Genomic DNA, 23,267 nt, shown 5'->3' on the forward strand with positions numbered 1-23,267 from the left:
GGAAAGCAACACTTGTCCTCTTACTAGAACACTACGAACTTGGTTTGCTTTCTTAAGCTCCTTACCACGAACAGGGCTCTGATACCATGTGAAGATAGTGGGAGAGAGGGAAGGAGTCTCACTTGCGGCTTTCTCACATGCACAATGGGGGAATACACACAAAGGTGGAGGCTGAAAACAGTTTTCCTCTTCTTAGTTGTGTAAGCCAAAAGAACTCAAGTACAAAGAAAATAGAAGAACCCTATATGTGGGTCTCAAACCAAACTCAACTAACTAAGGTGGCATACTAACTGAGCCACAAACTAGAGTAGATAAGGATAGCTGTCATCCAGCTATTATTCGTGGACGGTGTACCAACCGCATCTCCAGCTAACAAGTCGGTGATGTAAATACACAACGGTCACCCTGGCATATCGCGAGTGGAGCTCGATATCTCAACATGTCATACCTAATGGCCCTTTATATAGTTGACTTCAGTCTCTTTAAATGCATTAAAGGTCCAACTAAAATTTAGGTATTAAAATATTTGACAATGTAATATATTGGCCTAAATAATTTGCCATCATATTGCACTCTAGCCTCCCCCCGCCACCCAAAATCATGGATTTTTTTTTTGGAATTTAAGGGGCCCTATGTTAGTACAAATGACATCACCCTTAACAAAAACTATTACATTTAGTCAAAAACTATTACAACACAGTTTCAAAACTTTTACATTTATTCAAGTGCTATTACAACACACTTCAAAAACTATATCATATTTTCAAAACTATTACAACACACATCAAAAACTACTAATTTTATTAAGTATACTCATTTCCAGTACAAATGACATCACACTTCAAAAACTATTACATTTATTTAATACCAGTATGAATGGACAAGTTACAACAAGGAGGCTTCCATTTCTCAAGCATTGATGTTCCTTCGAGTCGCCTCCTTACTATCTTCCCATTTAGTATAAAGAAAAAATCACTATCATCAAAGGTGATAGCGATGTATTCTCAAACGTGCTTCAAGCTCCAACTACCTATGACCTCAAGATATTGGATATCCCCATTGGGCATATGTACCTCTACCTCTGTGGTGTCCACTACATCACAATCCATAGGTATTCATGTGCCATGATTATTTTTCCAATGTTTGTAAGCATATTTCATTAGCAAATAGTCCGCACTACTTGATATCTTATTACTATACTTTCTTTAGTAAGTATACATCAAAAATGGTCTCCCTTACCGAACATCCCACATTGGGTATAGAAGAGTATCAAGAAATTCATTTTCTAGGCCAATGCATACCCACATGGTCTTTGTCTTGTGAATGAAGACTGATTTGAAAAAAATAAATAAATGTAATGGAGGGCATGAACCAACTAACACCCATAGATTTTGAACCGAAAGTAAACTTCATTGATGATTGAAAATCCGATCTCATCTTCATTCTAAATGCATCTACGAGAATGGATCAGGAAGAGGCCATTCTGGACTACCAAAGTTAGGGAGAGGAATAGGACGTAGGCTTCCATATGCACCTTCTCTTTGAGGAACTTGGTAACATGAATTATAGAAAAAAATACTAGACTTTGTCAAGGAGGCAGCACTCTGTCCTGAGAACATTAATTCCCCAATATTTGAATGGAAAGCTTAAAATATTCCTTTGAGACTATCCAGACGTTGGGTTTCAACTTTGGTAAAGGGAAAGATATCTATATAGAAAGCAAAGAAAGATGTTAATGGTCCAATCAATCTATCTCTCTCACTCTCTACCTATCTCACACACACACACTTCTCTCTCTCTCTCTCTCTCTCTCTCTCTCACAAATCTCTCCCCTCTACTATCTCCCCCTAACACCCCTCAACCCCTCCATCTCTCTCTCTCTCTCTCTCTCTCTCTCTCTCTCTCCCTCCCGCCTTCCCCCTCTACTATCACCACCACAAGACACCCTATGCATGCTCACATACAATCATTAGAATACACAATTGAACTAAAAATGAAAAAAAGTTAATGTAAAAGAGAGATACAATTTGAAGGAAAGCAAGTTTGACTGGCAGGATCCAAGTTCATGTCTTGAGCCATATACAGGTGTTGAACCTTCACCTTAAGTCCTTTTTTTGTATTACAAAACCCAAGAATGCGACCCTTCTAATGCTTCTCTTTCTTTGCTCTATCCTTTCTAGAAACCTTGAATGGACCTATTGCAGATGGTTGCATTGTGACCCATGACATTAACCTAAACTCTTGAGGGATCCAAATATCATTGTTGTCCTTCAAAATGTGACCCACACAATATTGAATTGATAGCTTTGGCCCAGGGGAAGGGGAGTGCTTCACCATTGTAGAAAGAATGGGAACGCTGCAATACTTTTGTAACATACTCTTTTTGTGAGAGCCAAAGGAGTTTCCTACTCCGATCACGCGTGATGCGCATACCAAGAATATGATCTGCAAATCCCAAATCCTTCATATCAAAGGCCTCATGCAACTTGGCCTTTAATGCATCTAGCTCATAAGTATTCTTGCTAGCCAATAGCATATCATCCACATATAGTGCCAAGATTATCAGGCTATTATCCTTAGCCCTTTTAGTGTAGAGGCAGTGATCAATTTCACTCCTTCTAAAACCTTGGGACCGAATGAAAGCATCAAACTTCTGATACCATTCTCTAGGCGCTTGCTTAAGACCATAGAGACTCTTCTTCAGCTTGCAAACTAAATGCTCTTTGCCCTTTTCTTCAAAGCCTTCCGGCTGCACTATGTAAATTTCCTCATGCAAATCCCCATGCAAGAAACCTGTCTTGACATTTATTTGCATAAGCTCCATATCCTCTGATGCCACTAGTCCAAGCATGCATCTAAGTGTGGTCATCTTCACAACCGGAGAGAATATCTCATCAAAGTCCACACCCTTCTCTTGCTTGAACCCTTATCACTTGATACTCAAACTCTTATCAAACATAGAAGAAAACAATACCAATGCCGAATAAAAAATATCAATTTTTGGTGTCACAGTAGCTCTTACCTAGACTTGAGAGACATCCTACATTCTCCATGCATAGTCCATCTTCCCAAAATTTGCATTGTGTTTGAGGTGCATCTACTTCCTACTAGCATCTATAGTCCATGCTGTAGTAGTCACCGTGCAACTCCTATAGGAGGGTGCTACTCTCCCTCCCACCCATGCGACTAGAGTACAATAGTAGCAATAATCACACAATGCAAATGTGGTGTAGACCAAAATAACAAACATTTGCCAAGCAGTAGACACAGCTAAACAACAAACAAGTAGTGCTATATAGATGCAACAGGATAGCAAGTAGTGTAAATGCACTAGACACCTGGATGTAAATGTGAATAGCAAGCAATATGACCATATGGGAACTACATAGCAAATAGTACTAAATAGCCAATGTGACTAAATGGAAACAATCAAATGTAATTAGACAATGCATAGTAGATAGACTAGGAGTAAAGGGTCATGCATCACATAACACTGACCACCTCAAAATTCACAGGCACATAGACTAGCCCAAAATTCTCACTCAACTTGTAGGAAAACATGGTGGGGGAAGACACGCACGCGCGCGCGCGCACACACACACACACACACAGAGAATGGTTTGGTTCACTCACCCATGACTAACTTAAGGTACTCGGTGCTAACCCAATCTTGTAAAGCCCTCGGTGAAGATGCTCACTCTTGCAATCTTAAGTATGACATGCTCGGGTGATGAAACAAACAACATTGATGACGAGAGAATTCCAAGTTCACACACACTTAGGAAAGTAATATAAATTGCAATACACCATAAAGGACAAGAGACTATGAGCAACTTATATTGATCTTTTGCTTACAACCAAGCCAGCTCGACTTGCAAAGAATGCTCATCAAGCTTCCTAACCTAGCAAGCTCAAGTGAGAGGGAGAGACCTAGGCACACTACTCTCTTGTTCCCTTCCTCTCCCTATTACAATGGTTTTCTACTAACTACGCAAAACTGTCTTCCAAAAGACATTGCACTCGGTGTGCCACATCGATACTTGGTATTGTTTGATCTGTCACAATCTCTTACACCTCCAATTGCAAACGGTGCTTAGTCCATAATCTTCCATTGTTGCCGAGCAAGTCCACGCTCACTAAATGCACTTAGAACCCTGCCAATGTTAGCCTAACCCAAGGGTTATGTGAGAGACATGTCCTCACGGATTGGCAGGAACCAACTACTACTCTAATATTGAGGATCTTGGATTGATCTGTGAGGGCACCACAAAGGATGGCGTCGTCGTTGGGGTGGTGGATTGGGACGAGTTGGTTGATTGGAGGGACTAGCTTCATTTGTAGGTGAGGATCATGGAGCTCAGTGCCAAAACATTATTTCCCTTAGAGAGGCCAAGGATATAGCAAGCTACTGTTGATAGGGGTCCTCTCCCAGTTGGTGATCCAATCGATGGTCCAAATCCTCTCGTGGATTGGTGATATCCTCTGCCATCTCAAAATTAGTCGCATAGCGGCGCTTGCCACTTGGTCAGCGAATCCTTGCATAGGTCCCAAATGTTATTTCACATGGCCATTGCTTTGGTGACATGGCTACTAATTAACTTCTTGAGATCCCAAAAAATCTTTGAATAATAAGAAGGAAGCTTTGACATAGTTGGTTTAGGTGGTAGCTAGTGGATACGAGCAGCAATTAACCGTTGCTTAGCCTTGAAAATATTATGCTGCCACCACAGGGCTCACTCTTCTACAAAATGGTTAAAGGCTTTTATATCCCGATCATACAAGAAGATAATGGGATTCACTTGTCTGAGTACGCCCTAATGCATAGATTGTGGGGGAGAAGTGAGCTCAATCTTTGTGTCTGTCCTCTATCAAGTGTGATGTGTCTCAATCTCAGGGTCTCTGCCTCTTCTGCTATCTATGGTCAGGGGGGCAACATGCTCTGGCAGCAAGAACTGGGATGGAACAAACAAGGCCTCCCGCCCCTGTCTCTTTGATATGATGAGCCGCTCTTGTTAACTGCCATTGAGCATGCTAACGGATCTGGCCCATCCAAACCCTATAGGTTTTGAGCCACAAATGGCCCAGTTTCAAAGTAGTCATCGGGATCGCCCAAATTGGCAAAGATAACACAAGAGCCATTTGGATCCCATATATGGATAATACAAGAGCTATTTGAATACAGAGAATTAGCATATGCCTTGGCGCCATATGGGCCCAAGTAGTTGTAGCAAAAGAGAGAGTGGTATAAGGAATAGGGTTGGCCCTCCCTTCAAAAGGTGACATGTATAAAAGGCCAAGTGATTGACTTTGGTCTTCATTGTTGTCTGCAATCTTTGAGAAATACAAGCTCTCTTTTTTCTCATGTGTTAAGATTGAGGTTTGCTTGCTCTCCTTGTTTGCCTTTGTGTTTGCCATGATCCCCCTTCACCTTCTTCTCCTTCTCCATCCCCTTCCCTTCTTCCCTCCCCCTCCCCCCTCTCTTTCTCACCCCCTTCTTCTTGGTGGAAACCCCATTGCAAATGAGCCGGTAGGCACTTGAGTGACACGCGTGAAGGCTTTACTACACAATGCTCCCACAAGGAGTAGCATGGGAGTGAGTAGCTCTATCAGTTGACCTCTAGCATCCCCACAACATGTGTGTCTCCGGTAGACAACACATCTTTGGTGCTGCTTCCGAGGAGATACGAGGTATGCTTTTATGTTTGTTTAGCTTTCTCTCATAAACAACCCATTGCACATGTCCTTAGGCCTTGTTAATGGAGATTAGGAGTGGATTGGAAGCGGAGAAGAGTGATTTTAGAGTAGAAAAACGTAATTTTCAACCTGCCGGTGGTTAACCCTATGACCATTGCCATCTTGCCATCCTACCGACTTGAGTTATCCCATCGCCTATTGATTTAATGTTAACCTACCGACTCGACGGCATACCAAACCCAACCCAACCCACCGACATGTGTCATCTGGTATCCCTCAGACCCAACAGCATACAGCTAAGTGGGAACAAATTCTTTGATAGAAAATACCTAACTGAATTTGAAGTAGGGTGTACCTTCATAGGGATCTCATATGTGCACTTGAGGTTCGGGAGAACTTTGTCCAAGGAGCCTAAGCCCGAGGACGGCATTTGGAACTACACATAGCGCACCTTTTGCCCTAGTTTTGGTCCATCAGCTCCAACAAGGAGTTCAATTCCAAGCTCTCATTCAGTGTTAGGGCCCCAACGTAGTGATCCCTCTAGTTCGGATGAGATCGAGAGCTTGAAAAAGGAAATGCAAGAACCCATTGGCCGGAGGGCCTCCGAAGCCCCCTACACCAGCATAGCTCCACCTCATTCTCCCGCTCCTTCCATAGCCTCTAGATTAAGGGGGACTATATCCAACATGTTTGGACGGTTGGGCCGAATGAATTCAACGAAAATGGAGAACCCTTTCGCTAGTATGCCCACGAAAAGGGGAGGCCAGGAACAACACGTCCTTGAGCCACATGCAAGGACTGAGGACGATTTTGTGGACTCAGGACCCACAGTCTTCACTTGGCACCCTGACCCGAAGCGCAAGGAAGACGAAGACCCATGGATGAAGGACTTCGCAAGAGAAAACCCTGGCTTGGAACCTCACTAGACTTCCAAGGGGGAATGAACCTCCGACCTTCCAGGTGCCCACAACATTCGCCGCCATTAGGTCACAAGCCACCGGCTATGTACCCCTGCAAGTCCCACCCTACAGACCAATGCTAGGAGTTTCCATGTAGATGCCTGTCGTAACCTGCTCCCTTAGGGTGTCCGACAGTTTACTCCCATTGTTACAACCCGATGTTCAGGGGAGTAGGCCTTATAGCCCCAACGTCGGCACCGGTGAACCAATGGACCCCGCTACCAGGGCAAGGTTTGAGGTCGCCTCTACTTTTTTATTAGGCCCACAATAGTCCTCAAGCTTCCCAAACAATGTTATCGGATGAGGCGATGCACATCTTGGTGGATGCACTAGGAAGAGGGGCCGCTCCACCCCCTGGCTGTACCCGTATTTCCAGTAGAAACACCAATCCCTCTAGGAGTCGACCCATAGCCATCTCCAAGCTGATAACTAAATTTCTTGGGGAAGGAGATCCGCTCTCCCACGTGGAGCGATTTGAGCAAATATGTGAAGCATGCGGTGCTCCAAGAGATCTGGAAATGGTTAACACATTCGGCCTCAGCCTGAATGGCAAGGCAGGGCCTTCAGTTTTGAGGAGAAAGTCAACTGGGAGGTGCCTCAGCCTAAATGGCAAGGCAGGCCAATGGTGTAGGGCCTTCACTTCTGAGTAGAAAGTCAACTGGGAGGCGCGTATGGACCGGACCTATTTGAATGTGGCTGTAAGTAAGCTTAAGAGCTTATACTTTGGCAGAAAGGAAGGCGATTGTTCTCCATTTCCATGGAGCTTCTTTCAAGAAATTGCTCTGCTGGTATGTGGCGAGTAATGATAAGAATCGATAATTTCTTGATCACACCTCAGATTTCTTGTTCTCTCTAAGCTCTGCATCATCTCTGAGGTTCATTATATGCTTCGGATGAATCATATCGAACTTATCGTCCAGTTTGAGAGGGTTGTTAAATTGTTCAACTCTGTTTATTCACCAATCCTGGCTTTCCAAGCTGACGATGGAGTGTGAAGAGGACGGTTCTGTCTCGCAAGAATCGAAGAGCAGCGATATTGGAGTTACAGCGTCATAAGGAGGAACGTTGTCTTTCGTGAATCGACATAACCGTCGATGTAATTATACAAGATGTGCCATTTGCTAGTTGATCCGCTTCAGCATCAAGCTGAGAGAGTAGTCTAGTAAGAGAATTTTGGACGAGTAAGGCCTATGGACGATTGTAACGGGAGATTGATCAAAAGCTAAAACGAAGGACGATTTCGTTTACGGGGTTGGAGCTGTTAAATTATCGGAAGGGAAGTGCAATTCATAAATCGGTAGGCTCGTTTAAGGAAATGTTTAAGATCCTCATCTCTTAGAACCTAGCCAAATTAAGTATGCGTACGTTGTAGGCGTGAACAGCACAGGTATGTGGATCGCTGTATGAGCGTACAGAAGTTGCATCAACCCGTTCTGATTTTATCAATCGGTGGAAGACTTAGTGTAGAGATGGCTACACTTTCTTAGACTTACAAAAGTTAGTGAGCGATGTGAGTTACTTTGAGCTGTTTTCAAGGCCTGCTTAGAAGCCTGGCATCAAACGCTCCTTTAAACTTTTTGAGATTTGATCAAGGTTAATTTTGATTTTTGCATCCTGCTTCGTCCAAACTCATAGTGGCCACTCGGAGATGAAGGAAGGGGGCTAGGGTTGGAGCTCCTGTGAGCTCCAGAAGTCTGAGAGTCATGCAGATGTCGCCAGAAAAGTGCAGAAACTGAGTGATGAGAAAGGTGGTCCGAGCAAAGAGTCAGGCTCGTATGCCGAGGCGTTAACTCGGATTCAGCAGCAGCAGCTGATGCGATCGAGCTTGCATGTTTGGAACAAGATCTGCAACGCATCAATCTCAGGAAACGTGATGGCTTTCAGAGCAGAGAGGGTCCCTCGAGGAAGGTGGTTCGCCTACAAGTCGACATTAAGCCAGAATCCTTGTGCCGAGAATACAGTAGGTTGCTGGACTGTGGAGTCTTTCTCCTGCTCCTTGGTCGTGTCCTGTCCGAAGACGAATTCCCAAGGTGGGTTGCTTCAGCCTACCAAGGAAATGTCACTCTGGTGGACTATAGATTTGTCGGAAAAGGCTTCTTTCAAGCAACGGTGCAGTCTGCAGGAGAACGCGAGTGGCTCATCTCTAGCTCCATCGGATACAGGGGGAATCTTGTGTATGCAATTCCTTGGAGCGCATCCTTCACCCCAGAAGAGGTCCTTCAGTATGAGTTTCCCTGGTATTAACGAGCTGCTCATTCCGCAGCTGGTCACAGTGGCGTCCTCTCTTGGGAAGGTTCTCTACCTTCCTTCTATGCAGCCAAAAAAAGCTTCCCCCAAAGTTTCTCTCCTGTGGGACAGAAGAAAGGAGCTACCAGAGGCTTTGGAGTTGGAGATGCCTAATGGGTGGAACCTGTTCGTCGAGGTGCGGTTTGGAATCTTCCCCGTGTTGGAATGGTCACCTCCCCATCTGTAAGCCCCCATATGAGGAGAGCGTGGGGGAGGGAGACCTTGGGCAGGATGTGCCCCAAAAGAAGAGAGGAGGGTACCTGGCTGATCTGCAGGAGCATAAGGCGGAGCAGAGGACAGCAGTAGGGACCCAAGAGAAGAGGCCATGAGCTCACGGATGACGTCAGCAACAGTACGGAACAGTACGGAGCCGAGGCGCACAGGTGTGGGCAGATCAGGGAGCCAAGAAATAGCGCAGCATAGTGGGGGTCTATGGGCAGGTATACAGCCTGCAGCAGGGTCTCCAGCAGCAGCAAAGCGGAGCCTAGCTGAGCCAACCAGGTCTGTCCAGTTGGCCCATTTAGGGCTGGCTGGTCGGTCCATTTGAAAGGGCCTTGAGGCCTATAAAAGGAGAGGCACTTGCCTCATTTCATTATCCAGCATAGCCAGCAGTTCCAGGGCAGAATGGAGCAGCAGGAAGCCTACTCTCTGGGCCTATCTACAGGAGGTGAGAGAGTGCAACAAGGGCTGTTGACTTAGCCAGGAAGGGCTGGACCTTGGCTGTCTTCTAGGGCAGCAAGGTGATGTGATCATCATCACTTGAAGCAGCAGACAGCCAGCAGATAGGAGCAGCAAAGGAGCTTCCCTTGGGCCTATGTTCAGGAGGTGAAGGGAGCACAAGGAGCTGCAGACTAAGAGCTGAGAGAGCTGCCCACCTAGGCTGGTGCAAAGACAGCAAGGTGGAAGGGATTTGGACGGATAGTCTATAGAAGCTCGAGGTGGAGCACGCAGACTGGAGTTTAGAGATAACTGGCTGATAGGAGAAGGACCTTGTGGTAAGATCAGAGGACCACACCATTGGTGGGACTCTGGATCTATATCTTTTGTATTGTGTCCATAGTTTTGGACGGAAATATATTTTTCGTGGTTTCTCTATCTGGCTGGTTCATTGTCTATTGATGAGTCTGCACATCTAATATATGTGATGCACATTAAGTAAAGAAGTTTGTGATTCCACACCCCACACGCACACTGTGTGAGCTCCTGGGCATCACTGTAAGTCTTCTGCTGTGCGTACCCTCTGTTGGGTCATTTCTAACACCCCGATGCATGTTACTTCTGCAAAAAGAGCGGCCATTTTGCTAGAGAATGCCCTGAACGTGCGTCTGAGAAGACGGGAGCAACCAACTTTCCAGAAGAAACGGAGAGAGAGCAGACAAACGACGTCAGGGTGGAAGAAAACAAGCACAGCCAAGAGGTGCGGGCATTACTGTGGAGTGGCGATGCTCCATTGGAAAAACAGCAGGAGGAAATGGACGCTAGCCACTTACATAAGAACAAGCACAATGATATGGCTTCGGAAAGGAGAGGTGAAGCTAGTGAGACACATACGGAAGGTGCTCAGAGGAGAAAGACTGAACAGAGAGAGATGCATGAAGGCTCTCGAGGAGACGCGAACCCCACAGAAATGAGCCCCGAAAGGATTGAGTCCCTTAGAGACATCAAGAGCTGGGTGAGAAAAGGAGCGTTTATCAACATCTACGCACCCTTGGCGGATGAAATGGAACGGGACGATGATGACGATGATGAAGGATGAAGTAGAGACCAGAAGGCCATCATTGGCCTTCATTTCCTGGAACATCAGGGGTGCATTTGCTACATGGAAACAGAAAGCTGTAAGGAGGTTGCTCAGTGTACATAAACCGACAATTTTGGCTCTACAGGAGTTGAAGACGGGATCGAAGAACACGGAAGGTCTGCAGGTGCATGGATATAGATGCCTTAGCAACTACCCATAGGAGGGGAAGGGAGGGACTGCCTTGCTGATCAGCGAGCAGCTCTGGGTCCTCTCTGTTATCAATGGAGATGAAGGTGAGTTTCTAGTTGCAGAGATGGGGATTCACGATACTAAGTTTTTGGTTCTGTCAGTTTATGCCCCAAACTCTTCGGCTGGAAGGGAAAATCTTTGGGGAAGGCTCAAAAATATTGTGGAAGACAAGCAGGCGGTACTTCTGGGCGATTGGAACAATGCCCTTTGCTCGTGCGGCCGCTCCCACGAAGGTGCTGAAATCTCAGTAAGTGAACTGGATGCCTGGCAACATTTGGAGAAGTGTTGCGACTTGGTAGACTGGGTCACCTTTGACAATCTCAACAACGTTCAGGTTTTCACATGGCACAATAAGCAGGTTGGTGAAGCTTGGAGAGCGGCCCGTCTAGACAGGATTTACCTCACACAGGGAGCATGGTGGATTATGCCTCGGTTGCATGGGTGTGTGTTGACAGACTCAATCACCTCTGATCATTTTCCGTTAGTGATTTATTTTGATCTTCATGCGGCTAAAGCATCTAACAGAGGGCCGATGCCTTTTAAGTGGAACTCGTCCCATATAGGGAAGAAAGGGTTTGATGATTTGATTTGCACGGCTTGGAGAGAGGCTGCCCGCTCAAGCTCCCACCTGGTTGGGGACTGGAATAGATGCATTCAGGCAGTAGTGACAGCAGCAAAAAGCTATGGCAGAAACAGAGCAAGATGCAATAGACTTGCAGAGGCTAATGCCAGCATGGCAAGAGGGGCACTTCTACAGGCTTTGCAAAAGAATCCGAAAGACAGTCATCTGTCGACGATGCTTAATGCCACAGAGCTGTTTTTGAGAGAGCAAGAGCACCGCAGACTAGCAGCAGCCCGTATCCATTCGAGGCTTAGATGGCTTGAGGAGGGTGATAGGCCGTCTGCCTACTTCTTCAGAGCAGTCAAAGAGAAGAGACAAAGGGAGGCTTTAGTGATGATCAAAGATGATGACGGCAACCTGATCACAAGTGATGAAGGAATCACAGAAGTATTTGTGCAACACCTGTCAAGGGTCTCAGGTTCTTCCCCTAACAAACCAGCAGATTATGGAACCAGGATGAAAGCATTCCTGGCTGATATGCCTCGGAAGGGCCATGACTTTGAAGTGACTATGCTACAGAGACCCTTCTCTGAGAACGAGGTCAAGTTTACAGTTATGAAACTGGCGAAAGAGAAAACTCCGGGACCAGACGGAATTCCTGCTGAGTTCTTTCAAGCCTACTGGGACACCTGCAAGGGTTAGATGGTAAAGCTGATCAATTGGTGCAGATCTAAGGGTAGAATGCCCAGGAAAATGAACACTAGTGTGATCAAACTGATCCCTAAGGGACACAATACACTAAGCCCGGGTCAATGGAGACCGCTTACAATGCTGAACACGATCTATAAGATTATAGTTAAGCTGATAGCAAAGAGGATTAAATTCCTGCTTGCAAGGCTTATTCACCCCCATCAGTTCGGGTTGTAACGGGCAGAAATATCCACAATGCGGTACTGAATGCGACTATGCATTGGCTAGTAATGAGAAAATAGTCATGCTCAATCTAGACCTGGAGAAGGCATATGATAGAGTGACCTGGGAGTTTTTGCTCGGATGCTTGGAAGCGCTTGGCTTTGGAAGAGGGTTTTGCAGGATGGTAAGCATGCTGTTCACAAACGCTTGGACCTCAGTCTCAATAAACGGCTATGAATATCAGAAGTTTCAACTGAAAAGGTCAATACGTCAGGGCTGCCCACTGGCACCTCTGGTATTTGCCATTGCTACAGAACCTTTGCTGGTACAGATAGATAGACACCTCAATAGTGGAAGCATAAGGGGTATGAAGCTGCCAGATGATTCTCTGTTCTGTTCACAATTTTTTGCAGACGATAATACTAATTCTCTGGTTGGAACTGAAAGCAACATAACCAGATTTTTAGAGATAGTCAGTGAGTTTGCTGCTTTATCTGATTCGAAAGTAAATAAGGATAAAACTACAGCTCTATGGATAGGATGGGATGAAAACCCTGAATGGGCAAGCAGGTTTGAGTTTAAGTGGGTCCCGGAGGGGCAAGTGATAGTACTTCGGTTGTCCTCTCGGAGTTGGACTCTCTCTAAAAGATAAATTTGATTGGGCAGTCCGAAAAATCAAGGAGAAGCTTGACAGATGGAATGGGAAGTCTATATCCTTAGCTGGTAGAATCACCATTGCCAAACACATGCTCGAGTCAATGCTGGTTTATGTTCTCTCGGTTATGCCCTTTTCTAAGGTCAATCTGAATAAGATGGATAGGCTCATATCGAACTTCGTGTGGGAAGGGAGGTGGCACGCCATGAAATGGGAGTTATTGACAGTATCTAAGGAAAATGGAGGTGCAGGACTGATTTCCACGAAGTAAAAGAATGATATGTTGTGCAGCAAATGGCTACTGCAGCTAGGCAGCAAACAGCCGTGGGCAGTGATTTCAAGGTTGCTCATCTGTCTAGACTATCCATGGCAAGATGTGGTTATATCTGAATTTGCAGTCAAAATACCTCAATCGGAGCTACTCATAAGACTGGTCCAAGTGTGGAATCAAAGGTAAAAGGCTGCACGTGGGGAGGATTGAGGTTGCTACACGGTGATGCTTCTCTTGGGAGATCAATGTGGCTGTCTGAATGGCCGTTTGTCAGTGGACCCCTGCTTCCTAAGAGTCACCCAAGACTAGCTGCCAGGATGTTCAAGAAAGGACTTCAAACTTTCTTTCAAGTTTGGGACCCTGGTGGAAAGAAATGGATGGAAACTGAAATTATTGGGCAGAAATACGGGCTAACTGCATGGGAAGAGGAGGTGCTAGCTGTCCTACTGAGTAGGATCAAAGAGGACTGGCCAACTAGCCAGATTCTTCAAGAAGGGGTGGGCTTCAGGGGCTTCCTCTGGGCGAATGGGAAACCCTTCACTAAAGTTTGGGAATGTTCCTGGATTCATCTAGGTATAAACCGTTCACTAAAGTTACTTTGAAAGACTTTAAGGAGAGATCATCTACGATAGTTCCTATGACTGCAAGAGGACAATGGAAATTTCAGGCTCCCAATGACAGCCTGACAGTGTAGGGAATACGGCTTAGAAGGGCATGGGGGGCAACCCCATCATACAAACTGAATCTGCTCCTTTGGAGAGTGATTGTTGGGAAAATGCCTATGAGAGCAAGAATTGCCAAATGGAATCCCAATGTTGGCCCTACTTGCTTGCTTTGCAAGTCAGGGAGGGAAACCCATATGCACTTATTCTGGCATTGCTTCTTCAGCAAAGAGGTTTGGAAGCAGACAATTCACAGTCTGGCCAGAGCTCAGATCCATCTCAAAGTTAGCTGGAAAATGGCCCTCTTAGGAGATAGGGGTGGACTGCCTGACCCCTTATATGATTTTTGGCAGCTGGTTAGAGGGTTCGTGATTCAACATATTTGGAAGGAGAGAAACGACTTAGTCTATCACAGACCCCATCTTGGGAGAATGCTGGCTGCAGCTATACTAGATGATATAAGAAAGGCTGTACAGTTTTTCGGGAAAGATAATGAAAGCTTTAGAGTGATAGGTAGAAGCTTGAACTAGAGGTGTTTGCCTCTCTTTCTAAGGCTGCCTTCTCTTCTTGTACAGTCCACTTTACCTTTAATACATACTTTCGTTACCGCAACAAAAAAAACCTTTTTGAGATTTGATTACATGAATGAATGTATTCATCTACAGCTTCAGGACTGCCCATTATCCTTACAATGATTATATCAGCCTTTGTGCTTTGATCTAATCTGTCAAGCAGAACCCAGGATGACCAACTATCTACCTTCCTTAAATCACTGTTTCTCCTTAAGGTGTTTCGTGAAAGGAAGAATATTGTGTGTGTGTGTGAGAGAGAGAGAGAGAGAGAGAGAGAGAGAGAGAGAGAGAGAGGGGAAGGATATTGAAGGATATTGTGTGTGTGTGTGTGTGAGAGAGAGAGAGAGAGAGAGAGAGAGAGAGAGAGATCTTAGTGTGAGGAGGTGAACACTTTACTTACTTTTGTGCATTGTGGGAGCCTCATATATCTTATGAAATATCTAGGTGAAGTCCTTTTTCGAGTTTGCTCAAGTTCTAATGTACGTTGTTGATATGCAGCTGTACTTTTGAGGAAAGTCACATGGCTTCTTGTGCTCATGTTCATCTTAACCATAAATCACCAAGGTTGGGCATTTGCAATGGAATTTAATGTCTTCCCAAGTACACTGAATCGTTCTGGTGATGCTGTTACTATTAAATGGAAAGACATTGGCTTACCTAATAAGCTGGACTGGATTGGATTGTACACACCTCCTTACTCTGAGGACAAACATTACATTGGATACATCTTGCTATCTTCATGTTCAGGCTGGTATCAAGGATCATGCGCATTGAACATGTCTCTAATGAACATGCGGGAAGCTTACCAATTCCGTCTATTTCGAGGAGAAACAGTGAACACGACAAAAGATATTCCCACAAACCACGATTTTACTCCTGTGCCCAACACCACTCACCGCCTTGCGGTAAGTCCAAACATCGTGTTCAAAGATTGGAATGAGCCAACACAGATTCATCTCTCCTTGACCTCAACAAGTACCGAAATGCGGGTCATGTTTGTTACCCGAGATGCAATCAAAAGTTATGTGAGATATGGTTTGAAGAGAGATGATCTTAGCTACACGCATGAGACCTCCAAGGCTACTTATCAACAATCTGACATGTGTCATGCCCCTGCAAATCATAGCTTCGCTTGGAGAAATCCTGGCTACATACATGATGTGGTGATGGACAACTTGGACCCTGGTAGACTGTATTTCTATCAGGTAGGCTTTGTATGCACAACGTTTTTTTGTTGGAATCAACAGTATTGAAGTCTGCCCTATACATTGAGAGAATAACGTTATTATCCAGAGTGATTCAAGGGGTTTAAATCCGTTTAATGAACCACATTTTCCATTAGCCACTGGTGTGTGCATCACATAGATATGTGTCTTAGCTATAGGGTTTGAAATCGTTAGGATCAAAGCATTATGACCCGTTTCTTAAGGATCCAGATGTTGAGCAACCTGCAGGGGTGACATCGTAATTTGTGGACATACCATGCCTAACAGGATTGTGGAATTGAGCTGCAGTATACCCATGTGATCCTTATGGTCATATGTGCACTTTTCTGTTTTCCCAGAATTCTGATCTTGGTTTGGTTTCATGCACTGTGACAGCTCGATCAACTTTTAATTATGTTCTTTTGATATAGGTTGGAAGTGATGAAGGAGCTTCACATCGATGGACTTTAACAGTGATGAGACGAATGCATTGCTGTTTGGTGACCTGGGAACATCACCTCCTTACACAACTATAATAAGGACACAACGAGAGAGTTTAAATACAGTGAAGTGGCTGAGACGGGACCTAAATGAACTAATGGGCAAACCTGTTTTTATTTCTCACATCGGAGATATAAGTTATGCTCGTGGTTATGCCTGGTTATGGGATTCTTTCTTTACACAGATAGAACCAATAGCATCCCAAGCTCCTTATCATGTCTGCATTGGCAACCATGAGTATGACTGGCCCTCTCAACCTTGGATGCCATCGTGGGCAGAGGGTGTTTTTAGGACTGATGGAGGTGGAGAATGTGGTATTCCTTACAGCATGAGATTTCACATGCCCGGCAACTCTACTTTCCCAACCGGAGTGGGCTCATTGCCAACGAAGAATCTGTATTACTCATTAGATGTTGGCATTGTTCATTTTGTCTATTTCTCCACAGAGACTAATTTCCTCCAGGGCAGTCCTCAATACACTTTTCTTGTTGAAGATCTCAAGAGCGTAGATCGGTATAAAACTCCATACGTTGTATTTCTTGGTCATCGTCCCATGTACAGCAGCGATGGTTTTAGTGACAAACAGACATTTTTTTTGTCACACATCCGAGAGCATCTAGAACCCATCTTGGTGGAAAACAAAGTGAACCTTGCCTTATGGGGGCACGTTCATAAATATGAAAGGACATGTGCAATACATAATTTTACTTGTGCAGACGCTGATTCAGGAGAGATTCTTCCTGTACATGTTGTCATTGGGATGGGAGGTGCCGATTGGCAACCTCACGACAGACCAATGCCGGAATATAAGGATATTCCAATTTATCCTCAGCCTGTTTGGTCTCGTTTTCGTAGTACTGAATTTGGTTATACTAGGTTGCATGCTTCACGCAGTACTTTGACCTTGTCCTACATTGGCAATCATGATGGCAAAATTCATGATGTTGTTTCAATTGACTCCACATTTACAACTACTGCTTCGTCAAAAACATGTAACACTGGGGACTGGTCATGCAACTGGTTCATGTTCCGAGTGGTGGGAGTTGCTAGTGTTGGATTTCTGTTGACCTTTATGGTAATCTCTTATTTCATTCGCAGGAAACTTGTGAGGCAACTGTGGCAACCGATTCAGAATAGTGAGCCCGATTTGTGATGAGGTTGGAATTTCAGTCAAAAACTTGTGTTGATATTGGCAGTACAAAACAAATATTTACAAAGCAGATGATAGTGTGAGGTGAGGGTATTGCTTAATTATATTTAACTGCAGGAAAGGCTCCAAAGATATAGCAGAAGCTTTTGCATGTTGAGCCCACATCTCCTTCGCTAACTGCAATTACAAAAAACACAATGAAGTGGAGGCTGAGGGGTTTAGTTTGCCTTCTGTTCCTGCTATTCTCTAGGTATATTTTAGTGGGTACAACTTCTTACATGGAAGGCTTGCAGACTCAGATGATGCCACAGAGGCCTTTTAAATCACATTACTTCAACTCTCTGATTGAAAATGGTATTTTGTCTTTGACAACCATCCCAGCTGCTCATGCCATTAAGGAGTGTATATGTTCAAAACAAGAAAACGTATACTTTCAAGTTTCCTTAGAAAGGATTAGACTGTTGCGATGCTTGGTGATTAAAAGTTAAACTTTTGTTTACGGCCAGAATAAGCAGATCCTAAGTGTTTAGCTCTTGTGAAGCCACGTGCCACAACATGTTTGGTTCACGGTGGATCAACAACGATAAGTCACTATGAGCATTTTCAGCAGCTAGCTCTATTCTTTTACTGACTCCTCACCTTTGGATTTTGACATGAGATCAGAGGAGTTGGTTGGTTGCAACTCATGGACATGCGCAATGCATAGTAGTTCAAACACTGCTCCCTACTGAAGTTTTCAAAGGAATTGAATGGGTACTGATTTTCCAAGTGTTGCAAGATGAGTGGAGGCTTGACATGTTAAATCTGTCTAGTCCAGGATCTAATTGACAGACACCTGTCTTTTGCAGAGAAGGAATTTGTGCGTTGATTTTGACTTCTTTTCCTTTCTTTATGGGAACTGTCGCTGAACAAGCACAAGTTCCTGTGAAGATGGAAGAATTTCTTGCAAGATAAGAAGTGTTGGTTTCTAAGGCTAGTTACAGTCTTGATTGACTGTCCAGAAGGGATTTCATCCCATGAGAGTGCAAAGGTTGTGAGCCAATCTACTCGGTTAGTATTGCAGGTCTTTAATTGGATGGGTACTTGTATCTGTGAATCACGACGTGACCTATGTGATGCTTTTGTTGTTACTATACCTGATTAAAACTTAAGCACGATGGCTGCCTTGGGTACTGATGCAATCATACCTGTTGTTAGTCTCTCTCTCTCTGTCTCTCCCCCCCTCTCTCTCTCTCTCTCTCTCTGCCTTTCTTACCAGAGTTCTTTAGTAATTCTCAATCTGTAGGATTGAATATATGCTAGTGCTTTAAGGTATATTGAGTTGTATATCTCTCACATTGTTGGGTTTACAGGTCTCGAAGTCACATCATATGTGTGTGTGTGTGTGTGTGTGTGTGTGTGTGTGTGTGTGTGTGTGTGAGAGAGAGAGAGAGAGAGAGCAAAGTAGATCAGCTACTACTCAGAACTAGAAACAGTAATAAAAGACTTCTAACTAAGCCAGAGGAAGGTCTCCATGGGTATGAGAGACCGATACAAACAAGAGTGGTAATATCTACAAAAAGAGAAAGTGTGTGTGTGCTATGAGTTCTGATTGTAGCTGTCCAAGCTGTCCAAGTCCCGACCTTGGGTCGGCTATGAATGGCATTCTTCTTAATGGAAAGGCTCTTTCACCCCCCCCAAAAAAAGTGTGTGTGTGTATGTGTAGATATATTATATCTACATACATCATACATACATGTATTTGACAGAAGAATTCTCAGAATTACAAAAAGGACCAAATGAAGCTTCCTGTTTGGATTCGATGTCAGCTCATTACGTTAGCACTAGCTTAATCATTTTGGAGGGCAACACTTTATTTTCTAGACAGCATTATATGCATTTGGGCCCTTTGAAACGGCTGTATTTCAAGGTGGTTTTAAGAGGTAAGAGTATGGAGTTGTGGAATGCGGTTTCGAGCACAGCTCTTCTAGGCTCTTCAAGTAGCATTACTAAATGTCAGATTTTACAATTGACAGGTCAATTTTTATGTAATGCTTAGCCCTAAGAATGTTGCCAAGTGCCAATATTGCACCAGGGTTTGCCTAGAAAGGTTGTAAGTTGACATTGGTACTTGAATTTCTGTTTTCAGTATTGCTGGATGCTGATGCAATTTTCTTTCAGAATGGCACAAATTTATATGATTGGAGGCTTGTACAAATTATGTAAGCAGGGATATCTTCATGAGGCACTTGAGGATCTAATCCACAGACACTCAAAATTACCATGACCTGTCATTTTGCAGAGAAAGAATTTGTAATAATTCTCTCTTAAATGGTGCGTTGTCCTATCAGCTAGATTAGATGCTCGTTTGAGAGAGACAAATGAAATTTTTTAGACTTCACAAGCAGTTGTAGCTTGAATAAAGAGATTTTGGACTACTTTTTGATTAGCCTTCTTCTTTAGTGCTAGCCGTCGTCATGGCTGAGTCTGCCCTTCACCTCCGGAGTGCCGATAGAAACTTAGTATGAAGACTTCGTATAAATGGTTTCTCAAGTATGTGTGGGTGTGTGGATTTGTATGTGTGAGAGCATATTTTTATACTATGGTCTACACCCACTATTGGGCGCTGATGACGTCAGTGGGGATGTCATAGTAGCTAGTCCTTGCTATGCGTGATGGAGTTATGGTTTTCAATCTTATGAGTGACTATCATGAGATGGAAACTGCACTATCTTGTTTCTAGAGGATGAGTTTGGGAATGTTCCTGGATTCATCTAGGTATATAAAGAATTTGTGTGTTGATTTTGACTTATCTTCCTTTCATTATGGGAAGTGTCATTGAAAAGCACAAGTCTTGCAACGGTGGAAGAATGCCTTGCAAGGTAAGCATTGATGATTTTCTAGGTTGGTTATAGTCTTGATTGACTGTTTGGAAGGGATTTGATCCCATGAGAGCAGAGGTTGTGACCCAATCTACTCAGTTACTATTCCAGGTCTTTAATTGGATGGTACATGTATTTGTGAATTATGATGTGGCTTTTGTTGTTACTATACTCGATTAAGACGTAAAGCATGATGGTTGTCGAGGGTACTGATGCAATCGTACCTGTTGTTGTTCTCTCTCTCTCTCTCTCTCTCTCTCTCTCTCTCCTTTTCCTTTCTTACCAAACTTATTTAGTAATTCTCAATTTGTAGGATTGAATATATGTTAGTGATTTAAGGTATATTGAGTTGTACATCTGTCACTTTGTTGGGTTTATGGGTCTCAAAAGACACATTGTAGTGTGGTGTTGGCAGCGTACCTCATGGGATTTTCTTCTGAGCCACATTGATGCTGCCCTTTTGTTACTCATTTGCTTTCGGACCGGAAGCACATCCTTTCCAGGGACACTCTTGTAGGAAATTCTTTGCGTGTTGAGTGCCTTAGTTGGTCGAAGGCGTTTATGCCTCCGTTAGCTTTGTAAGAACTTTGCCATGCGTACTGTCTCTAGTCTAAGGGAATCTGCCTAGTTGATGATGTATTGGATTGTGTTGGTATGGTGATCTCTTTTCCTGCAGCATTATATGCCTCTATGGATTTTTTTGTCACAGATGCTCCATGAATTTCAGCTAGTATCTCAGCTTGAGATTCATGACCGTCTCAAAGATTGGGTTTTACAAACAGACGTCATGCTTGCCACGTCCTTCCATTGGCCGATATCACGGTTGCATCTTTGTTTAAGATTTTGTTGTCTCCTCCGGTTTCTCTTCATGCAAATCATATTTGGTCTATGGCACGCAATTCTTGGTGGTGGTGCAAAAGATTGCATCACATTTGGGCTTCTAAGCTCCCTCTTTGGCAAAAATTTTCCTATGCTTGGGGTTCTTTCTTTTGGTCAGATTTTGTCTCATTGGCTTATTGCTCTTGCCACTTGTCGACGATGCGTATCTTTATGGGAGTCTTATCTCTCATCCATTTAAGCATTGTGCCGAATCTAATGATCTTACAACATCTTTAGGCTTGTTTTCCCACTGCTTTCTTTAGTGTTAGGGTTAGTGGTAGTTTACATCATTGTAATGAGTTTTGAGTTTAAGTTTTTGGCTCTTAATGAGGGTATTGAGTGACTATGTCACTTTGTGTGGACTATGTCACTTTGTGTGGATTAAGTTTTTGGCCTTATGTGACGGATAGTGAGTTATTGTGTCTTTTAGCTTGTATTATACTACCTTCATTAAAAGCATGCAATATTATTTAAATGAGGGTCTTGCCAAAATGGCCACGTCTCCACTCATATTTAATGGTCCATCTCCTCTTTCACCTCCTCTCTTCTCTTTTCACTTGTCTACCTTTTCCCATATTCATTCATATTCACTTTCATTTTTCTCTTTCCCTTTTCTTATAATTTATGCCTTTATTGTAATATTTATCTAAGGTACTTTACATTTCCTCTAAATGCGGACTTAGTGATTGTGGCACCTTGTTGAAAACAAGGTCACAATGGTGACTTCAACATAGATATGTCTTAAAAACACCACAATCGACAAATCTTCAAACCATGATGAACTACTTTAGCTTCAATTTAAAACACAAAGAACTAACAATATCTTAATGGCTCTCATTTATAACATTTATGAAGCAACCTTGACAACCCCAACAAACGGGTACCTCATTTGCATACTTGATAGATTGCTTTGTTGCAAACATAAACACAAAACACAAATAAATACTTACACCTTCAATATCATTCAAAAGGAAGGGCCTTCATGGGATTCTCACCTTGTTGATTTGGTGGTCATGCCACACCTTCCTTCTCTAGATTACAATTTGCAACCAATCTAGCCTCAACTATAATTCATTAAGATTTGTTAATTCATCTAGCCATTTCTTAGAGCTTTCTCGTTGTTATTCATGTCATATACCGCTACCCCTAGGCTATTTGACCAACATGGTCACCTCAAGGCAAATGTCAATTCAAAGGGCATATGCTTTGTGGAGACCTTGAAGGCTACATGAGAATCCCAAAGCATAGTTTGGAGCTTATGATCCAATCATTTTGGTGCTCATTAATGGTCTTATAAAGAATGGCTTTAAGCATTTGTTTGTGGCATCTGCTTGACCATTCATTAACATTTTATGCTAAATTAGGAATTTCTTTATCATGCTTTGTATTATTAAGTAGATAAAGTGAAAGGATTCCCAAGCGTATGAAGGGTTAAGTGGCAGTCAATTTTGATTTCCCACCCACTAGCATATATATCACACCTCTTGAAGTGCCTTATTAATTTGCATACTTATCCTCCACCATAACCCATGATTTAGTATCTTTCTAAAAATAATACTAGTTAAGAAATTATCTCCCACCTCTCCATGATGTGCTTCGACCCTTTGATGTGGAAAGATGCATCTTCGAAGAACTATATTCTTACCTTTTATATATAGATGTTTGGTAATCAATGTATATTTCCAAGATTTGAGTGCAATACTTTGCCTTTTGTCTATTGACATGCCTTTACGAAATTTGGCTATGGATAGGTATTATATGACCTCCCCATGCTTGTCTTTATACATTGACATAGAAAACGCTTCTGTACTAAGTAGCTCTTTGCCCATCTCATCTTTGGATCTTTTGTCTTTAGCACAAGACAATAATTTGCCCCATAGTGAGACAAGCATGACCTTGAAATGAAACTCTTGCAATAGAAGCATCCATTAGATCAGTCTTGGTTTCATGATTGTCATTTTAATGAAATATAATAATGCTTTGTGGTTCGCAAAGAACATGAAAGGGTTACCCAATAAATAGTAACAAAACTTTTGCACATTATACACCATTCCTAACCCTTCCTTTCTGTGGTACATAATTCTTTTTTTCCCTTAAGAGCATTGTCTTGC

At 43.4% G+C, this 23,267-nt stretch overlaps 1 protein-coding gene across 1 annotated transcript; it reads left to right on the forward strand.

The window, feature by feature from the left end:
- The first annotated feature begins 7,379 nt into the window (after window positions 1-7,379).
- Window positions 7,380-18,621, forward strand: LOC147899585 (putative inactive purple acid phosphatase 2). The gene is given in 4 exon segments (XM_087378528.1): window positions 7,380-7,441; window positions 15,059-15,774; window positions 15,854-15,866; window positions 16,197-18,621. Coding segments are annotated over 4 exon segments (1,983 nt in total). The 5' UTR covers window positions 7,380-7,410; the 3' UTR covers window positions 17,420-18,621.
- Window positions 18,622-23,267: the final 4,646 nt, after the last annotated feature.

Source organism: Dipteris shenzhenensis, chromosome 8 (genome assembly GCF_047967505.1).
Source record: "Dipteris shenzhenensis isolate YYH24624 ecotype China chromosome 8, Dip_SZ_1.0, whole genome shotgun sequence".
NCBI lineage: Eukaryota > Viridiplantae > Streptophyta > Polypodiopsida > Gleicheniales > Dipteridaceae > Dipteris > Dipteris shenzhenensis.